The following is a 22622-nucleotide window of genomic DNA, read 5'->3' as shown; positions in this document are numbered from 1 at the left end:
GTTGAATCAATGAATGAATACAAACAGGTCTCGTTTGTTTATTTGTGGAGTACAGCCTTGAAGATCGCTATTGTAAGAAAGGCAAAAACACCTGCCCACGCGATTTAAAGCTTTTTTGTGTGCCTTTAACCATCTCTCTTGGGGTTGCTTTACTGTATATCCACATCATAGAATGGTCCAAAGATCAACTCAAGAAATGAACATAGAAAAGCAAAAGATTCAGGAACTATCATACAGAGATAAGTATTCATTAGCTAAAAAGAAAAAACGATGGGGGGAGGTGACAGCATAGCAGTCTACCCATGACTTTTCATTTTTTTTGCTTTTCCATAATGAAAATAGCAGTATATTCCTGAAAGTTGTGCATATTTCGATATGTTTCTAGTTAATGTAATAAAGGCAATCATACTTTCCTGTCTGGTTCTCACATTCTGTCCTTTGTCTACTGCAGAACTCTGATTACTACTTTCAAGTTCTGTTTCAAAGTTAAATAACCAGCAAGAGAAAAATATTACTTATGGAAAATTTACTCCTTTCTCCTTTGCCTCTTATTATCCTAATTCATCTCTTATTTTATATCACTATTACCCACCCACTAATGACAGGGTGGAAGCAATAGTGCCTCTCAACACTTCTCTGCCAAAAAAACAAAACGCAACAAAAAACCCAACTGTAATTCCTTCTCAGCCAGCGATCTAGGCTGTCATGTGTCACGCCTTCCTTCTCTCCCTGGTGTGAACCAGTCCAGAAGGACAGGCTGGAATGTGAGCTCACTTCTGAAAGGCAGCTGTACTAGAGGAACCAGAAGTTGAGAACAACACTGTGAAGTGTGTGGGGAGAATACCAGGGAGCCCTGGCCCCACCTCTGTTTACCTTCTGACTCCACCCCCAGCCTTCAGGCCTTCCTGAACAGGGAACTTCCATTTAAGGCAAATGGGTGTGAAGGAAGACAGACTGGGGCCAAATTCTAGACTGCAGATGAATTACTCTATCAAAAAAAAAAGTACTGACTATTGGAAATTTCTGTCTCCACCAACAATCTCAGGAGGTAAAGTAAATGGATACACAGGAGCAAGAAGGCTTTCTAATAGGTGATGATGTTTTTAATTCTATAACCAGGCCATTTGGCAACAGGTGGAAATGAGGGCCAGGAGAACACAGCTTTCAAGCAGAAGGAAGAGAGAAGGGCAAACCTTCCTGAAAGTTAGGATTTTCCTTCTGCCATGCCTGGGGGTGTCTCACCTTGAAGTTTAAGGACAGAGAACTCAGAGAGAAGCACGATCTCATTCTTCACAGATCTAAAAGTCCTTCTGGCATCAAAGGTTTTCTCCAATGATATTTTAGAACTTTACTCCCCACAATCTCGTAGGGCAAAAGAGAATAAAACTCTGCAGTGCCAGCACTCTGTGGGACATCACTTAGAGGAGACACTTTTATCTAGAGGAATTATAAAGACTGGCTCCTAGAAAGAAATTTAACAGTTTTCCAGAGGAGTTTAACTTCGCACATTGAGTAAAGCAAATGGGCCATTTTCCTTCATGAGCATCATTTCTTCCAGAGAAGACAAACAAGTTGGACACATTCTAGAAATTCACTCCAGGCTGCCTAAGTAGGCAGGTGTGAACAAAAGTATTGAGGCAGCTATCCCTGGGAACACCAAAGCTCTACATTTGCTCAAAGGCCAAGCATCCCTATCTGTCATAAGATGCTGCCAATATGTTTTCATTCTTTTAGACTATGCCCTGTCCAAAAAGCAATCTCATGCAACAATAAAGCCTGCGAAAAACATCTAATGATGAGGTAAACATCAGGCGAGCAATGATAGGTTTGCAAATTTATCATTCAAAATGAAACAATAGGATATAGCTGAATCTTTCAACAACAATTGATATTTTTCTCCCTCTAAATGCAAAAATAAGTAGTTAAAACAGTTTGACACTGGCAAGGATCCCATCTCCTAGAAAAACAAGTTTTTTTTATTTTAAAGAATTATAACCAGCAAAAATGACAGATTTTTTTTTTTTTACATAGTTGTTGGCTCCCTGTTTTAGGGAAATGGGAGTGTCCCAGGATTGCACGTGAGGCAAAATAAAATGCTAATAGCTTCTTTCCTCTGTTAAAAATTCTCTTTGGTCTATTTAGCAATTGAAACTTAGTACTAAGTGCCTACTATGTGCAAGGTATAGTGTTAAGAATGAGGAATACAATTGTGGATAAAATAGGGTCTTATCTCACAGAGCTTTGGCAATCTAATGGCAATGAGAGTGCACAGAATCTTATGAAAACCGATTTAGCCATTTATGGGACAGAGCATTGTTTTGAGAGAGGTCTGTTTTTTTAATAAAAATGCCACCCAGAAGCGAGATCCTTCTGATACTGAAATGGCTGTTATTTCTTTTACAGTGGATGCTTCATGTACCTGGATGACATTATGAGAAGCAGGTTATCCCTCTACATTCTTAAAATCTTATTACATGAATTGTACCATATGCTCCAGGAAAGCAACTATGTGAAGATTTCTTTAAGATATTTATATTAGCATTAAGCTGAACAAAGGTTAGATGATTTCAGTGTCATGGCTCACTTGTTTTTAAGTGTGTGGGAGACTATTGCAAAATGAGAGATCCTTATTTGATTAGCATATCCTGTGTCTCATTTCAAGCTAGAACCGAAGTCTCTAGTGTTTGTGTTTTGAAGCCTAATACACAGGTTCCAGGTTGAAGATGGGGAGATGCCATGTGATGTTAGACTATTCTACACATCAGATCCTTCCGGTGGCCTGCTTGGCTGTTCTTTTTAGAGGGAGATACTGAGGAGGACTGACATGCAGAAAAGGAAGTGTCGTGAATACTGGCAATATGACTGTGGTCATTTATATGACCATAGATTTGGGTATATTAACTCAAAAATATTAATATGTAACAGATATGTCACCCCATATCTTTTACATGGTCAATTTTCTAGATTAGCAGTATTTTACCTTATTATGCAAAACAATAATTGCTAAGAGTCCTAACGAATGATTTGTGACCTAGGATATAGTCCTGTATTAATGTGATATAAAAATTCTATCACATTACCCATAATCAATTGATTTTGCCAAATATGCAGAGAATTCTCTGCTGAATTTCCCCTTAATTAATCACCATCTTTTGGGTTTGTAAAGGGTGTGCCTCAAATGTCTGTGAGATCTCTCGGGTTAAATTCTCTTATTATCCAAGACAGAAAAGTTACTTTCTTATTTATCAGAACCAACAGGAACATGTAATTCCAAAAGCTTGACCAGTGTAGTATATATAACCTTTGACAGATGATGCTACAAATGCAAGCACTGATCTGCTTTTTTGGGCACCTCTTTGCAATCTAAAGTGATTCTCCACTGCGCCCTCCACAGGGCTTTGTGAGTTGGGAGGAACTTTAACAAATGCTTGATTTTTGTGGCACTAACAATCCCGTCCCATCATAAGGGACAATGAGCTCTCTGGGTGATGGCCATGCAAAACAGCTTGCTTATCTATCTTCTGAAGGTCAAACTCTGTAATTATTTAGGCTCAATGTCTTTCCTTGACATCCATGCTAAAAATCACTTCTGAAATGCCTGCTTTGACTAACCACTGTGGCTTATAATTTGACCTCCCAGAAGTCTTCCTCACCTATATCCAAGTGGTTCAGAGGATTAGAGTTGTCTGTCGTTTGTAACAGAGTGGACCTTTTCCTCACTGTGTTCTAACAGCTGGAGAAATTGCTACTTCCAAACTCCCATTTTTCTAGTTAAGCAGTATTTATCCTAATCAACATTCTGTATAATGTGAACTGCCCTCGATAGGAGCTTTTCCATCAGTTGTGGAAAACCAGCCCACTCAGCAACTGTAATTAGCTTTCTTTCTGATAACGTTGCCTACTTTCAAAATTCCTCAACTAGCAACAGGCAAGGAACTATCTGGGGCTCTTCCTTTAAAAATTTCGATGTAGGAATCCAATACATCTTATCCATTTTTTTGTGTGCACGACATCACTTCCTGCCTAGCTTCCTCTTTGTTTCTAACCAAACTCTGCTGTCCTGTCCAAGCACCACACAGGGCCACAGCTCTCTGTGTGGATGCACGTCCTCCCACGCCTGTTTTGTTAGGTTCTCTCCCACTTTCCTGACCCTTGTAGAGTGGTTTCATCTCCCACTAAGCTTTACCCATCAGTAGAATAATGATGTAACGTAACATTAAAGTCAGGTTAAATAAAAAATAAAAATGTAATCCTTCCATATCACTCTAAGTTACATATTTTACTATTCTATATTCACTGCTTTTCTCCGTCTCAGTTCTTCATATTTGCAACAATAAGTTTTTCTCCTACCATTTGCATTGTGGACCTCCCCCCCCCTTGTTATAGAATCATTTTTTTTAAAAGTGGCTACATTTAAGGTTCTATTTGAACTGGGGTTATATACAGTTTCTCTGTTGTTGTAACTAACACTATATGAACATCTGTGTGTATATCTTATTTATCTCTTTAACCCCAGTGCCGACTGCTAAACTGGTGGTCAGGCTGTGTGGTGATTAGAACACTGGCTCTAGACTGGTCTCCCTGGTTTGAAATTTGGCATTGCCATTTGTTACTTAGTGACTCCAGGCATGTTATTCAATGTCTGAGGTTTCATAATGGGGATAGCGATTGTACTTATTCAGAGGATTGTTACAATTAACATATAAAATGCTTAGAACAGCTCAATGCACATTAGCTATTGTTATCATATGATGACAAGAGGAAGTCAAATTTTAGAGTTATGACTCTTCCTCTTGCCTTTGAATTATTAAAACAAATTCTCAGAAGAGGAACTTCTGGTTTTATTAATGGTAGAAACATTTTTAGAGACTGGCCTCTTTTCTGTGGAATTTGATTTTTTGTGAGATTTTAACAAGCTGGCTAGGGGTTGCTGCTCTGGCTTCACATACAATGAAGAAATGTTCAAGTTGTAGTTAAGGATAGAGTTACCGGCAAATGCCTTTCAGAAAACTGTTTCACAGTAACACATCTCCCACCCAAGGTCCTTATGCTTTAATGAAATTTTACTCTGCTATTTATTGTTCCTCCCTGGCAGAACCTGATAGCGAAAAGGTAGAAAACTGATCTGAGGAATCTGCTGTAGGCTGGGTACGATCGATGAAGTCCCATCACCAGCCTGGCACGGCACACCAAGCATCTTAGGCTGAAACAGTGGCACATTCTAGTTCAGATCCCTTGTTACTTTTTAAAACTTAGACTTCCGCTCCACAGTAGAGAATGAGTTTGAGTTTTGGATCTATAAGACAGCCTTTTCCCCACTGGCCACCCAGGAGTATTCTAGCAGTTTTGAGGCAGTGATTGTTCCTAAGAAAGAGCACAGCCCTTGGAGCGGCCACCTTGACAATACACATGTTTAGACCCTGCTCTATGTACACACTGGGTAAGGGAGACGGGAACACAGCACCATCCCAGACGTGTGATCACACTGTCCTAAAGGTACCAGAAGCATCACACATGTCTTCAAGTGTTTCTTTTGTCCAGAGCTGTCAAAATTTTGTTTTTACAGAGTAACAGATAGCTTAAGACAAACATTCAAGGAACAAAGTAGGCAAAAAAAACCCTTGAAAGATTTCTAGCTTTTTTGTTAGTCGTAATTTTTCCTCTAAACATTACCTTTCTGCCTGCTGGCATAGGACAATCCCAAATAATATCACCTACAGACAGAGACTTATGAAATGTGAGTAACAGCAGTTTTCAAGACCTGCTGGGCATATACCCAGTCTGGAAAGTCAGAGTAACACAGAAAACAGATGTAAAACAAGCTGAGGTCTTTGGACAGAGTTGGCTGGCAGTTACGTACTTTATTGGAGCTCTTCCATGACAAAGCCCTGGGCTGTGGCAGAATGATGCCAGCACAATACTGAGAAGATAACGACTCACATACCCAGGGCTAGACACATTTTTCTTTTTAAAATTCTTTGCCCTTAGCACACAGGAATGTATTCAGACCCCGTTAACATCATGGAGAGGTCCCGAAAGAAAGATGGGTGATCATAACGCCTCTTATAGCACCGACCATACATGTGGATTCTGTCGTGTGTGTGTGTGTGTGTGTGTGTGTATGTGTGAGAGAGAGGGAGAGAGAGAGAGAGAACGCATAGGCAAAAACAGAAGGCACAGGGCAAGCCCTCTAGGACACTTCCAGCTACCATGCCAACGTGCATTAGTCTTCTCACAGACTGTACTCTCTTCCAGGCAGGTACAGGAAGAGCATTTTTTTTTTTTTTTTTTAGACAAAACTCTGAATCATGACCATGAGTGACAGTGTTACTGCCTTGGGCCTGTCTCCTAATTTGGACATCTGTTCTAACTAACAAAAACTTCCCATCCCTTATTTCTAACATTTACTGTGTGGGAAACCACCACCATATTATTTCTCCATAACAGAATTTTTATCAAGCAAATATTAAGTTATTTCAAACCTCTGTGGAATCTACCTAGATTGTCTGACAAAGTAGTCACTGGCTCTTTTACCCTGATTGGGGAACCTTCCAAGCAAATCTGATGTACTGTAAACCAGCTAGCACTCAAAGCCAAGATAAAAATCGAGATAAATCCAAATAAAAGATAATGCTTCAACATTTTCAGGGAAAATGAGAGACTGGATGGGGAAGGATAGAAGCAATGGCCTTATGAGTAATTTTTTTCCAACACAAACTATTACGTATATTTAAGTAAGATTTTGCTAGAAGATAAAGCCTCTTTGGAAATATGGTAGCATCAGGGCTGCCTGGGTGGCTCAGTCAGGTAAGTGACTAACTTTTGGTTTTCGGTCAGGCCACCATCTCATGGTTCTGTGCAAGCCCCACATCAGGCTCTGCATTGACAGTGTGGAGCCTGCTTGAGATTCTCTCTCTCCCTGTCTGTCTCAAAATAAACAAACTTAAAAAAAATACATGGCAACATCAGACGCCAAAGCAGAAGATTTTTAAGAAACCGTTTCAGAAAACAGATTGCATTGAAAATCTTGATGTGGATTTTCACAGAGCTATAAACATGTACACATGATGTACCACAGCCCCAGTACAGGGCGGAGTATGTCTGGCATGGGGGATCCCAGCCACCCACCTCTGGTAGAAAAAGAGCTAGCAGGAGGGTGGGTGGAACGTGAGAAGGGACAATTTATGTGCGTGCCCGACCTCCAGCTTAGCCACTTAGAGACTTTGTTAAGACCATTACAATTAAGATGAGTTCACTGTTCAGCTTGTTAATTTTCAGTGTCTTTTGGGGAGTGTATCTAACGTGCGTTTCTTTTCTGTACTTGGCTCCAGTGTCACAGGCAAATTGCCAGTCGTTCAAGAATCAGTACGCTGATGGAAACCATCCTGGATAATTCTGCTTATGCCGGCTCAACAACTTGCATCACTGATTAAACCATCCTCTGACTGTATTTATGAGACGTTATGCCTGCCTTGCAGTGAGCCTGCATTACTTAGACATTAAAGTGCAGGCTCATTCAATTTACCCTTGCCTGACAATATTTTTGTTTTTCATCTGGTTCTACTGAAAATAATATATACATTCCTTGGAGAAACCCATGGTATGGAGTAGCCATTTAGGTAATTTGAGAGAGTAGCATTTAATAAACAGACTGGTAGTCAAAATTCTTGTATTATGTGTACAGAAACGGGGAAAATCCAGAGACGTTCAAAACTGCTTCAAATTCTGTTGTGGCTCTCAAATCCACTTGGGACTGATTTTGGGGAAAAGTTGAGTTGACTGGGACTGTGCTTCCAAGGCCTGTATTATACATTTCAAACTCCTGCTTAAAGGCAGTTCAAACTCGCTTATATGCAAAGAAGTATTCAGAGAAATTCTCAAAATAGCCATGGTTATTGTGATGAGCAAGCCCTACATGAAAAAATGCTCCTGGGAACCACTTGATAACCTCTGCTGTTATAGGGTGATGCACAGACTTTCTGTGCCTAGCACAAAATTAAAAATAAAACATAGCCTCTGCTGCCAAAGAACATGCAGTCTAGCTGGGAACTAATAGATAGATAGATAGATAGAAAAAAAATCAGGAAACATTAGAAAATGGCATCAAACCAAGTTCTGATTCAGAACAAAGAGAATGACTTGACTGCACATCCCCCCCAAGCCATGATTCTCTTGAGGCAGAAGGAATCTGTTTCTTACCCTCCAGGCGGCACCTGGCACAACTTAGAAGAAACTTTTCTCTACTAGTTGCAAAGGTGCAGAGACTCCTACAATCATTTACATGTGGTTTGGAAATTCAGGTCTTTTTTTCCTTGAATAGGTATGACCAATAGTCTTCAAACCCACTTCAAAGAAAACAGTTTAAATCATACAACCATGAGGTCCAATCTCGATCTGTGACACCCCGAGATCTACTTCATTCAGGAAACTGGTAGATCTTATCTCATCTCAGACTCACACAGTATCAAAACAATTGTGTGCAGGGGTATTTTTCCTTCTCGAACTTTCTTTGTTGTACATAAAAATGAGCGGAGAAAGTAAAGCGACGGTCACTGGTGGGTGGATGTGCAGCCCTTCAAAGGGACTTACAGCGTGGGGTCCTGACACAGACGACATGGGGAAGTGAGGAGAACGCCAGGATGAGAAAACAGTTTCTGCCTTCAAGGAGCTTCCAGTTTAGTAAACTGACACATGTAAACATATTAAGGGCGCACAGAGTGCAACTCAACAGAGGAGGCTCTCGTGGGGGAGGCAAGATTTGAACACAATCTTAAAGGGTGAGGGTTGGAGAGCCAGGTTACAGGGACCTGGAGGGAACTAAATTGGACACCACATGAGAGAAAGTAGAGAGGAACAGGGCAGCATGGTGTGTTTGGAATATATTCATAGTTCGGTCCCGGAGGAGGGTACGTGGTAAGGCAGAGAACAGAGAGAGGACTCAAGAAGTAGGCAAGAGCCCTATCACCTCTGGCCTTCAATGACATTCTAGAGCCTAGAAGGGAGGAAGGGGGCTTTTAGCAGTAAAGTGACACAAAGGCCTATATTTTATCAAACTCTCTGGCTGCAGGCAGGGAGGATATCTGGGAGAGGAAAGGCTATCAGGCAGGCAATTAGAAGCCTGCTGTAATGGGGTTGGTGAGAAAGGTTAAACTAGGCTGTGGTAGGAGGGATGGAGGGCAGAGGGTAGGCTCTAGAAGTTATCAGGAGAAAAAAACGTAAGGTCTTCAATGGTTTTGTACATGAGAGACGATGGACGGTGGGGAAGGCAGAGCCCAAGGTGATTCAACCCTGAGTTTATGGCTTGAATGCCTGGCTGGGTACCAGTTCCACTCACTGAGAAATGGATAACTGGAAGAGGAGCAGGATTAGATGGGAAAGGGAGCTAGTTCTGCTTTGGAGACAATGAATGTGTGGTGAGTAGGACCAGGCAGCTTGAAGCTCAGGGGAAAAGCCAGGGTGGGGGATGAGTGCTTCCAAGTTGTCTGACTGTACATACCAGTTGAAACCTTGAGAATGCATGACGTCTGTTAGAACTGTGAGTCAGAAGTGGAATTCAGGGAAATAGCAACAATTGAGGATTAGATAGAAGAAACAAGCCCACAAAACAGAAGGAATTAGCTAACACAGATGGGAAGAAAGCAGAGACAGGTGAAAGAGACATCAAAGGAGGACATGTTTCAAGGATGAGTAAGGGACTATCAAGTATAGGAGACAAGACAGCATCACAAGAATAGAGAAGCCTCCAAATTGGTTAGTCAAGAGCTAAGTGCTAAAGGCTGAATTGTGTTTTCACTGCTCCTGCCCCCAAAAGAGGCTGAAGTCCTAACCCACGGTAACTCATAACGATAGAATAGGACCTTATTTACAAATAGGGTCTTTACAGTTAAAAAGAGTGGGCCCTGATCGAATGACTGGTATCCTTGTGAAAAAGGGGAAATTTGGACACGGAGACAGACATGCACAGAGGGAAGCCCTACCTCCCTGCCAACACCTTGACCTTGGACTTCCAGCATCCAGAACTGAGATAACACATTTTTATTGTCTAAGCCACCCAACTTGGGGTACTTTGTCACAGCAGCCCAGCAGACTAATATGGACCATTTACCATGCGAGAAGGAAGAAGTCAGGCTGGGGAGGGCTGAGGTGTGAATGTAAGGCAGAGATGGGAACTACACTCTTAAAAGATTTATGTGAGAATGGGCTAGAGAGAAACAGTGTTTAATTCAGTTTCAAGATCAGAGACACCTGAATGATCTCAAACAGAAATGGATAGATTTTTCTAGTAGACTATTTAAAATTTAAAATGTATTGGCCTAGTTCATAGTTTTGTTCTCTGTATTCTGTGATTTTAAAAAATGCCTGTTGTTGTAATGGTCACAATTTATGTTCCTAGTATTGTTTCTTTGTCGATTTTCTCGCATTTCTCCACCAATTAGTCATGCCAGAGATGTTATAAATTGAAAATAAAGGTATTTGGTTTTTTTGAAAAAAAAAATAATATAGGCAAAAGACTTTGAAATTATGAGAGAGGGAAGGGCTATCTGGCAGAGCAAGGTCCTGATGGGATGTGATCAAGGACATAGCTTGGGACCCCTTGTTCTTGGGACTTCAGGGAAGGAAAGAGTTAAGAATGGGGATGGGGATGCTCTCTCTCCTTGTTGTGAGGAGGCAGGAAGTTGACGGTGTTTCCATCTGTGATCTCAATTTTACTTGTCAAGTAAGAAGTGAAGTCTCTGCTCAAGAGTTGACGGGGTTAAGGACAAATTGAGCAGGCTGGTGGGGACTGCTGCCAGGGAAGGATGAGAACACTGAGTGAGCACCAGTGATGCTGGGGCTCTGGTCATGCTGGAGACGACCTTTACCTGCCTGGATTGAACAGGAAGAGGATTGAACCTGTAGAATTAATCCAGGTTTAGCATTACTGCAAAGCAGGTGTGACCAAGGTACCGGTACGAGAGAAGTTAAGATACTGCTAAAGAAATGATTTTAGCCTTTAAGAATGGCAGTGAGATTTGGTGGGGACGGAAAAGAGGTCAAGAAGGATCCCTCTGTGTTTTGGATCAGGTATAGTGGGAGCTATAATGAGAGTGATCTTGGAATGAAAAGCTCCTGAAGTGTGGTATTCCTAGTCAGGATAACGCAAGGCAGGGAGGTGGGAGAAGTGGCTAGAAAGGAGTGGGCAGAAGGGCTGTAGGCCCTGAGGTCCAGGCTCTATAAGGGGTGCAGGGTGACACATGCTGAAAGCTTCCACAAGAAAGGCAGGAGTGGAGGTGGAAAGTACCACGGCCCTCAGCGGACAAGACTGCAGGACACAAGACTTACTGAGGATGGTGGTGGTGAGATGGGGGTTACAGGATGGCCTGTCCACTAGAGAAGGAGGGGCTTCTACAAGTCAGACCCTCCTCCCACTAGGATGGCTTCCATTCATATTTAAACACTCAATGTCTGGAAGAGATGCATTTTTAAGTCTTATTTTCAGGATCAAAAAAAGTTTTAAGAGCTAAATGAAGTATTTGGTTCTTGATACAGCATGTGCTAAAATTATACATATATTACATAAAAAAACTACTGATAAAATTTTAGATAAACAACATACCAGAAACTCCAGGTGGTGTCTTAATGAATTTTCCATTAAAATGACCAATAACGGCTTCACACTTTTCTGTTGATTCCATCCTATTCATCCATAAAAATAAAACACACATTTAGAGATCTCTTAAGTTTTCACTTGGTTTTGTGCATGTGAGCACACTCTTATAGGTTTACTGGATAGAAATGAAACTTAGCAAAAATGTGAATAAGAAACATTGGGTTTATTCTTTTATCTGGTTGTTTTATGGTACTTCTGTAATAAAATGAAAACTGATATCCACAGAGTACATCTTCTCAATCATAAAAGAAATAAATTATACCCAGATGTTTAATATCAAGCACATCAAATGTGTAATTTTTTCCTACTTGTTGGAAAATTGGCAATCGATACACATTAGCTTTCTTGGTCATGATATTGAATTAAAATAGAAATACCAGTTCAAAATACTATTGTATTTATTATTGCTGCTAGAATATTAGTCATTTGATGACCTTTTCCTTTTATATATTCACAAAGGCAGATACTCAAAAGTCATGATAAGAACGAGTGAAAATCACAGGACACTCCTTGTATGGTTTTACGTTAGCTTTAGGTTTAAAATTAAATTAGTGAAGTCAGTTATGAACCTTTTTTGTCATCCTGGCTTCAGAGAAGTAACTGGAGGATGGAGCCTAACTTTACAATTTATTAGCCACCATCTGCAGGTGGCTAAAAACATTTGAGAAACATTTCAAAGAAATTATATTATTTTGACTTATTTTTTCTAAATGGAAGAAACACTGAATAACCTATTCAAAATGCACCACAGTCCTAGACTACCCATAGAGTGACATCTTGGTTTTAATGGGTAGTAATAGTTTTAAAAAGCAACAGAATTTAATTGGGCTCCATCTTTGGATACAAAACCAAAACTACTTCATCTGCTTTCCAAAACCCACAGAGGGGAGGATTTTTAGATGGTGCTAATATTTTCACTGTTTCCCCTGGACCTTTGAAACAATGAAGGGTACACTAGAAATGCAAGTTTTGGTGACTTTCCACCTGTAGAAATTTTAGTTTTACTTTAAAGTTATCTGGCTATACAGAAAAAGCAATCAACTAAAAGCCAGAAGAACTGAGTGCTTGGAAATCTGGTGAAAATGCAAATCTCTCTTCTTTGACTCAATTTCCTTACATGGAAAACAGTAAATAATGCTGTCTGTGTTGATTTCACAGGTCTGTAGGAGATGTGATGGTCACCAAATAGGATACTGCATATGAAAGTAAAATGCCAGCAATTTTTCTTCAAAAAAAAAAAACTAAAAAAAAAAAAAAAAATGTCAGCACATTGAAAGATACTGACCTTACGTGTTCCTGCACAGTGTGATCAGGTTCCTTAATAATGTAATCAGGTTTTGTACATGGGCTTTCAGATTAGAACTATGTCAAAAATCAAAGGTCCTCCTGTTTAGGATTTTTCTGTTAGAAACCAAATTAATCAATACACTAAAGTATCCTTTCTGGGGGGGGAAATTATAAAAATAAGCTGGAAGGGGCCCCTGGGTGGCTCAGTTGGTTAAGCGTCCCGACTCAGGATTTCAGCTCAGGACATGATTTGTGCTGATAGTGAGGAGCCTGCTTGGGATTCTCTGTCTCTCTCTCTCTCTCCCTCTCTCTCTGCCCCTCCCCTGCTTGTGCTCCCACTCTCTCTTTCAAAATAAAAAAACTAAAAAAAAAAAAAAGCTTGAAGGGAAAGCACTTTAGATGTATCTGTCACATACTTCTTAAAAAAACTAATTTGAAGCAAAATTGTAAAATGTTACAACTGGTGTAGTAATTGGTGGTTAGGTCTCCAATTATTGTCTTCCTTTCTGAATGGTTGAAATAATCTAATTAATTAGCTTTATGATGAACCAAATTTCCACTGAATAAGAAAAAGCCACACCAACTTATTTATGAAATCTAGGAACCTGTGACTGTTACTTTTAAGAAGTTATGGCAGCCTGTTCTAATAAATCAAAACATGAAGAATACATATTTTCAAAACTATTGCTCATGTGGCATTTCCTTGCCCCAAGTCATCGAATATTTAGTGTCCTCAGGTTCAAGAATCCTAATGAACTTCCAAAAGATCTGGAAAAACTACAAACCAAAACTACACATTTAAATTCATGGTAGAACTGGCTCCCAGACCCCTGGCTCTTCTCTTTTCTTGCTCAACTTTTATTTTGTGGGAAACTTAGCAGAGCTATTGTCACTGACATGATAAAGACAGAGCAGCGTGCTTACCTAGCAAAGCCAACACCACGACTCGTACCACTGGAATCACGTAGTATCCTTGTAGAAATAACTTGTCCAAATGGCTTGAGCATAGTTTCAAGTTCTTGCTCATCCATGGACAGTGGCAAATTAGAAATATATAGGTTAGTAGGATCTTGTTCCTGTTGCTAAAACAGAACAGAGAATTGTCCGTTAATTTCTAATTGAAGTGAAGTATTTACGTTAAACACACTTTTCTTCAGCACTCTCTGCTCAGGTCCTTTTAGATCGCTACCTAGAGACAGCGCGGGAGCTACAGGACACCCAGGTCACCTCGGACACTTGAAAACAGTGTCTGAAGCTTGGGCAATCTGTGCAGGTCGGGCACGACTCCACTGAGTCGTTCTTAGCGGATTTGGGGGTGGAAGTGCTGGCACGCGCTGCGGAGCTGGAGAGGAAGCCCTCATGGAACCACACTCAGCTGTTTGCAGTGCTCCCAAAAATAACCAACCTCTCCTCCACTACTATTTTTAGGAGTCCATTTCAGGCACACTAGTGCACACAAGGGTATTACTGTGAACAACAGTCCAGAGACAGATAACAGATTCTGAACCAAGGCATGTAAAGTCCAGAGGGGCTTTGTCTCAATTCCCCTCCTCTGCTCCATGGCAGCGTCCTTACTGCTTACTTTTGAGTTGTGATCACCAATGGGGAAAGGAGAGCCCGTAAATTCACAAAGACAAGTAAACTCAAAGACATATAAAATGATAAACTCTAGGCAGAGCAAACTTGAGAATCTGCATAGAGGCGAACTCAAGAGTAGATGGGGGAAGAGAGCTCTGATAAATCCTTGCTCCTCAAATGACCCAGGGGCCAGCAGTGTTGGGATTACCTGCCAGCCTGTTAGGAATGCAGAATCCCAGGCCCCGTCCCAGGCCCACAGAATCAGAAGCTGCATTTTAACAGGATTTCCAGGTAATTCATATACATATGAAAGTTTAAGGAGGCAATAATTCGATCATTTCCCACTCACCTTTCCTTTACTGAGACAGAATCAGCTGAAACCAAAGATACGCCACTGAATTTTCTGAGAACCAGTAACTGCTAGGTATATTTATATACTAAGAGTACGGTGTTAAATCATCACAGAAAAAGCTTATATGACAACTAGAATATTTTCTGACCAAGTTAGAAGTCCCTTCTGCAATTCTAAGATTAGAATAGTCTTAATTTTAAATCCGTCTTCCCTTTGATTTTACTAACCAAGTATATCTTGACATACTGAACTAAGCAGGCTTATGACTTTTCTTTAATAGGCGATTAGTAGTCATTAATTGATATTTTAGCATTAGGCAACAGAACAGCACACTCATATTTTAGATTTCTAAAATGCACAGTACTTTGAAACATATACATATCTGAATTGTACAAAAGTCTCTACTTTTAAATTTATCCTCTCCTTAATTAAACCTGAAATGAAACCTGTCCTTTTTATGTAATCTGGAGTAAAGTGAACATTGACCTTTTGTGCTATACTTACCTGGTAAGGTTTAAAATAACAGTCTGGTATCCTAGGAAATGGCAAATGCTCTGGTATTCCCAAGCATTCAAGTTATCGAATCTGGAGAAACTACAGGCAAAAAGTACTGTCCCATGACCTCGCGGTTCTGACAGCTGGCAGGAGCATGCAACCAGGCCAGTCCCAAAGGTGTGCAGTGCAAGCTCCTGGCCTGGGTGTCCCTGGGGTGTGTCAGTGTGGGTGGATCCAAGAAAAAAAATGAAAAGTTTTCAAATGCTCACTAGCAAGCCAAATACTTAACCTCGTTAACCCTTCACAGACTAAACAAAATGCTAACTATCTTTGCTTTTAGCTGAAATTAGATCAGCTCAATGTGGAACCACTGATTATCTTACGCTGAACAAAACCTATCTTTATATCTATAATGTATAAAAGTTGGAAGGTGATTTAATAAATGCAAAACAGTAACAGATAAAGTGTTTGAAAATACAAGGGAAAGCAAAATGGTCTTAGGTATTAAAAGTTTTCAAATGATGGGACACCTGGGTGGCTCAGTCGGTTAAGCGTCCGACTTCGGCTCAGGCCATGATCTCGTGGTTCCTGGGTTGGAGCCCTGCCTCGGGCTCTATGCTGACAGCTAGCTCAGAACCTGGAGCCTGCTTCAGATTCTGTGTCTCCCTCTCTCTCTCTGACCCTCCCCTATTCATGCTGTGTGTATGTGTGTGTGTGTCTCTCTCAGAAATAAAAAACATAAAAAAATAATAAAAAAATAAAAGTTAAAAAAAAAGTTTTCAAACGCTTCTGAAGCAGGGGGAGAAAGAAAATGTTCTCTCCTTATTTCCATTTCACTTACTACCTCCGCCAAATCTGCACAACTAATTGCACAGCTCCCGGATAGTTATCTCATGTGGGCTCTACCCTCCCAAGTCCCTGAAGATTTCCTGCGGTGCCCAAGACTCTATTTGTTCCTGTGGAAGTCTGGTCCTTAACTGGCCAGTACAGATGGAGTCCTCTGAGGGTTGGTCCTGATGAGCCCCGTAGCCTCATATGGGGGCTACAAATGATGTGTACTGCACATCTCAAGCATCCAGACTCGCATAAAATAGCCTTGACTCCAGTCCCATCTTCCAGCTACTTACAGTTAAGTAGGAGAGACAGAAACACATGTAATAAGTGCTATGATAGAGATGGATACAAATCACAATGGAGGACGGGTGGGGGAACTTGTCTTGGGGAGACAGTGATGACTTTCCGGAGGGCATGACACGGAGTTAAGACTTGAGAAACAAACAGAAATCGTGGGGCTGAAATCAGATTGCGAAAGGCTTTCTAAAGAATTTGATTCTATTTGGTCAGTTACTGCTGTTGAAACTTTTCCATTTCAGCGCTGCTAACAGCAAGAAGGGCTATGTATCCTGAGGAGTCAGTCGCCAGGCAAAGGCTAAAGTAACCTTGCCGGAGTGCAAAATTGTTTTGAAGCCTTGTGTTGTATCTTAAAAGAAAAAAAAAAAAGGTCATGTAAATGTCATGTAAACGTTGCAATCTACTCCCTAACTATTTAGGTTTGTTTTAGTATAGAGACAATATTTCTGATCTCATATTTTCAAGTAATACTGATACTCTGGGGAGATAAGCCATGTTTATCCTGTGATTTCATGTACTGGGGTGGGGGAGGGGGAGACAGGAAGAAGGAGGGACTGCCGTCCATGAACTGCAGTTAGAAAGCCACGGTCTGACAAATGGGGAGGTTTTGGCAGCATGAATGCAAAGAAATGATATAATCAAACCTATCTTATGAGAAAAATCTCTGAATCATGCTCAGTTGGATTCAGAATAAAGCTGGGAACCCCCTAATTAAAAAGAATTAAAACCCTCCCTGGGCAAAGATATGGCATAAAAAATGTTACATAAGAAACATATACCATAAATATGTTGTGGGGCCTTTTCTATACATTACAACAATTAAATGACTAATATTTAAGAATGTTCAGAGGAGAATTTGTCATATGTGAAGTATTTTTAAAAGGATTAACAATGTAGGTACAAAATACTTTCTAAAGTATTTAGAAATACTTCTATGCGTTGCTTCTATGATTAAAATATTACATTCTTCAAAGTCTTGATTCAACCTGAAAATTTACCGTTGAAGAAAAAAATAAGCACTAAAATCAGAATCCAGAAAGAAACTGAGCTTGTTTTAACTCATTCATTGATAAACAGTGAGCTAAAGGAGACTAAACACAAATAAATATTTCCTATGCTTTTAATGCATTTGTTTTCAACAGCAAACTCAATTAGGTTTTTTCATTTGGGATGATCTTTAAAGCTAATGTTACTTATTTTTCTTTTCAAATGGTCAACTTATCCTGCAAACATTAACTGCAAAGTTGCAATAGTTAGAAAAAAAAAAAGAAAGAAAGAAAAAAGAAAAGAGAAGAAACTCCAGGCTGGCAGCACTGGCCACAAAAATATCTAATCCCCAAAGTGTCCATGTACCCTAATTACCACACATTCATAGTGAATGGAATATATAATACTTGCAGTGAGTGGGGAGTGGTTCTTGAATGAGGGTAATTTAGTTTCTATAAAATCAGTGACAACCATAACTCTGTTTTATTGCATACAATGTTATGTCTCAAAAAACAATTATTCTGTAAATTATGGGTGGCCAAACATAAAGTGTGGCCAATAGGCCTCTTTATATCCATCCTTAGGCATGGAAAAGGTTCAATGGCTTCTCTAACAAGTAGAAAACTAGCTCCCACATTGGCCATGAGAGGGATAAATGGCCACTAATGTTCACTTGAGTAGAAAAGCAGGGCTCAGAGGTCCTGCGTGGTGTAAAGCACTCAGTCATCATCTGAAAGAAATTAACAAAAACCTCCCTGTGCATGTGGAATGGTTCCTAAAATGCAAGAAAGGGACTTGGCAGGAAGACCAGACATCTGTTTTCCCTTGTACTGAATAGGTTCACCAACCAGCTGAGAGCTGCTTACAGGCATGTGAATGCAAACTGCCTGAAGCATGGTAGACTCTGTGGAAGGGGGATTAAATCCCTGTTCCTTTGACTGCCTATTTACTTGGGGGGTGGGGGAGGGAATGTGCTAGCTTACCACCAGGCAAAGAACATATGATGATCTGCTGACTCCCAGCAAGCCTTAAGAGGTACTGCTGAAAGTTTCAGCCTAGAGAAGTCATTCTATTAACAGATATGACCAACGTTGATTTTGTTGTTAAGTCTTTTTAGCTTGGTATCTGAAATTTTCTCTTCTCTTTATTGACTCTGAGTCTTCTACAACAAACAAATCTGAAACAAAGCCAAGTTTAACAAAAATAGGAATGGCCTTGAGCCTTTGGGAAAACCTTTTGATACGTTTCATCAGGGTACTCTATAGACAGAGCTCAATAAACATAATTTTTAAATGTTCCATTCTTAATTGTCACTATCTGCTCAAGCTAGAAAGTTTTTCTCTCACTTAGTTGCCTTCTCTGATCATCAACAAAGCAAACATTTAGTATATCTACCCTATGCCAGGTACCAAGAAAGGTACTGAAAGTTAAAACATGAATAAGAACCCATCTCTGCTGCTGAATGCTCTGCACTTTCAATTTCGCACTTCACTTCGGAGAATCTGTGGAGTCCTTTTTCAACCCAGGTACCCAATCTGTCATACAATAGTATGTGCTCCCTCACCCTGAACCCTATGCCACCCCCCACCCTGACTTCCCTGGAATGCACTTAATTTTTTTCTAATTACATAAGAAAGCAAGACTTCAATATGTGGCAATGTGAAGTTTCAAAACCTTAGGTCGTATCCTGGTTCATTCACTAACAAAAAGTGGATGGCAATGGGTCCCTTATCACTCGACGTGGGAGCCAGACCTTAACATCTTTTAAAAACTGTCTCCACAGAAGGTGGATGCCAGGTGCTCCTTTATCCAGAGAGCATAAAGGAATGAAGTCAATTCCAGATGCTCAAATCCATGGTGCCACAGTACAGAACAATGGATCCTCTAGCATTTAAAATACCTTCTGTAACTTTAATGATAAAATAAAAAAAGAAATCAGGTCCAGGAAACGCCGTCTTTCTACAGAGACCTAAAGAAATTCAGAAATTCATAAAATGCAGGATGCTGGCACACTGCCAGTGTCACTGAACTTGTGTACTGTTCCCTCCCGACAGGTGACGTAGAGAGGGATCACTTTTCCCCGCCAGTTTACAGTACCCAAGTCTCCTAAGGAGTCCTTTGAACGGTGCTCGTTATCAGTCCCCAGGAAAGTGGCATGCGGGTGCACTGCTGACACGTGCCAATCTATGCCCATTCCAGTTCTGACTAACTGCGGTGTAAAGAGTCCTTGAAAACAGTGGCTATTTCATAGACCACACTGCTTAGTGTCACTGGCACTGAAAAGATGCCTAGGTAAGTGCTCTTAGGGTTGCCTTAAAAGAAGGCCTCTGCATTTGTAACAGATTGTTAAATAGCTCTCTTTCTAACTTGGTTGCAGCAGAAGCCACAGAACAACTGTTGGCACTCCGACATTCCAGAGTGAGAAACTAGACAACCTAAAGAGAGCCGCTGAGAACGGGTTTGGGATGCTTAGCTGGCCACCCACCTCCGTCTGGCTACGAGAGACTAGAGAGGCTGAGGATGAACACGTATGTGGAGAGAAATGCTGATGTGTTCTGAGTCTCACCATGTGGGCTGCTTCCCTATCACTGCGAGTCAAGCAAGAGAGGCTTGAACAAACCACGCAGGAGGCTTGATCTGTGTGCCGTGAGCTTGGTAGATACCATGGATCAATGTCCGACTTAAACCTGAGGAATCTAAAAGGCAAGAGGCTGGTTGAAGGGGGACAGAAGTGTGGTTAGTAAGTACCTATTCTCCCAGACAGTTGTCAAACGCAGATCAGATGTGGGCCATGCAAGGTAGAGCTGGCTCAGGGTTGTGTTAAATCCTTCCAAGAAGGCAGCCTTGAAGGGCAAGGAGGTCCCAGCAGAAAGGGGCTGAAGTTAGACCCTTAGAATATCAGTAGCTGAGGCATATATTCACCAGTTTCGAGGAACCACAGGAGAAAGATCAATTAGAGGTGATAGTGGTGGTATAAGAGATCTCTGAAAACCTCCCAAAGCATTCCACGAAGGAAAACATCAGCTCTCTGTCTGGCCAGAGAAATCAATACCAGATTACACCACTGTCAGGTCAAGAAACTTTCCCGCCCTATACCACGTTCCAAAGTGGCGAAGGGTGGGTGGGTAGGAGGTGGGGGCGGGGAGCAGAAAAGAAATCACAGCTAGCTAGCTGATGGAAGTGCAGGAAAAACAAGTTTCGGAAACAGGAGAGAAACTAATCATGCTCATGTCCTGCTGTACGCTTACAAATTAAGAGTAGACCTGAGCTTGAAAAAGGGAGAAGCTTCAATGGGATACTCAAAGTATCATCCAAAAAAAAAAAAAAATCCAAAGAAACAAAACCCCATCAGGATTGGACATTTAAATTACAGGCATCATACATGTAACAACAGTAATGTGTTCTTAAAAATCAGTTGTTCAGCATCAAAATGTTAATAACCAGGATCCCATTCCACATTATTTCAAATAAGAAAAAAAAAACATAATGTATTACACATTAATCACCACCCTCAATTTCCTAAAATGTAATTAAATATTTATTTTCCTATTTTTCTATAATTTCCTGAAATGTAACTTAAATACATGTGTATGTACATACCCACACAATAGATGGCTATATTGGGATATAACCTTTAAAACATTGCTTCCTGATCACCAAGTAATCAATACGATTGTTAGCAGACAACTGCTGTGTAAGCTGTGACTTCTTTTACCACCAGTGACACCCGAGACACAGATCTCTTTTGCCGAGTCTCAGCAGTTTTTAAAACCTCTACGTTTGAGCCTGACATTTTACAAACTGTATTTAGAATGTAACTTGAGACGTCCTATACAACATCTTGTTTAAGACACCGTATTGTTTGGTGCAAGTACATTTAGAAATGGCTGAAAATGTGTCAAAAGATAGTTCTGTGATGTTTGGATATAAAAAATCAAGAGGCATTCTACTGAAAAAATTAATCAGAAAGACCTGGAATGAAAGAAGCAATGGAAGGGACTTTTTAAGATAACGAGAGTGGCCAGAAAAGTCATGGGACCTGCCCTGGATTTTATCCATGACAGGAGGAAGCAGGAACTTTGTAGAATAGAGGAAACGGACAGAGTAGAGGGAAACATAGAGTTGTTTTTTTTTTGACTGTGCCTTGAAAGTCCTGATTGTAAAATGTACAGTTATCCATTGTTTACAGGTTATACATTCTGTAAATCATTGTACAACACAGGTACTGCACAGACACAATGAAATATATTTAAAATCCTCATAATCATGATTTTTCAATAATGCCACAGGGAATTACTCTATAGAATGGACAAAATATCTGAAAATCATGATGCTTAATATTATACTATCGGTTTATTTTTTTTTAATGTTTGTTTTTGAGAGAGGGAAAGCACAAGCTGTGTGGGGGGGTGGGTAGACAGAGAGAGAGAGAAAGGGAGACACAGAATCTGAAGCAGGCTCCAGGCTCTGAGCTGTTCGCACAGAGCCCAATGTAGGGCTTGAATTCACACTCTGTGAGTTCCTGACCTGAGCCTAAGTTGAATGCTTAACCAACCGAGCAACCCAGGCACCCCTCAGTTTATTTCAACGTCTTACTCTAGGGTTCAAGAAAATCTAAAATATGTCCAACTTATGTCCAAATATGGGGCACCTGGGTGGCTCAGTCAGTTAAGTGACTTGATTTCGTGGCTCACGAGTTTGAGCCCTGTGTCAGGCTCTGTGCTGACAGTGTGGAGCTTACTTGGAATTCTCTCTCTCTCCCTCTCTCTCAAAGTAAATAAATAAACTTTAAAAAATATGTCCAACTCAATTCAAAGCTTTAAAAATGTTAAAAGTCCAGGACTACTTTGGAAGGTGATCCCTTTTAGTAATTCCTGAAGTCTTTCATGATGTTGATTGAGTCCAGGTAAATGTATCTCTTTACTAGAACCCTTTAACTTCTATAAATCTTTTTTCCTTCTGGAAATGGGAATGCCCCTGAGGGAATGATCACATGCTACTAGTCAGAAGTAGCAGCAGACAGCACAAAATTGCTTTCCTTTGTACTTCAAGAAGCCAGAGATTATAAAATTATTGATCTTTTGAAAAGGATATACAGAATATCAAATTGCTGAGTTTCAGGCTTGAAAATATTTCCAACAG

At 40.5% G+C, this 22622-nt stretch overlaps 1 protein-coding gene across 4 annotated transcripts in view; it reads right to left on the bottom strand.

Moving 5' to 3' along the window:
• RBMS1 (RNA binding motif single stranded interacting protein 1) overlaps positions 1-22622 on the bottom strand; it is an 89700-nt gene that overhangs the window by 13737 nt on the left and 53341 nt on the right. For all 4 annotated transcript variants that reach the window (XM_077761007.1, XM_077761008.1, XM_077761005.1 and 1 more), the window contains exons 4-5: positions 13862-14019; positions 11597-11676 (exon numbers count right to left, since the gene is read on the bottom strand). In XM_077761007.1, coding sequence (XP_077617133.1) covers positions 11597-11676; positions 13862-14019 — 238 coding nt within the window. The remainder of the gene's footprint in view (positions 1-11596; positions 11677-13861; positions 14020-22622) is intronic.

The sequence above is a fragment of the Crocuta crocuta genome, unplaced genomic scaffold, assembly GCF_008692635.1.
Source record: "Crocuta crocuta isolate KB4526 unplaced genomic scaffold, BGI_CrCroc_1.0 scaffold153, whole genome shotgun sequence".
In the NCBI taxonomy this organism is placed as follows: domain Eukaryota; kingdom Metazoa; phylum Chordata; class Mammalia; order Carnivora; family Hyaenidae; genus Crocuta; species Crocuta crocuta.
This window is presented reverse-complemented; position numbering and strand designations above follow the sequence as displayed.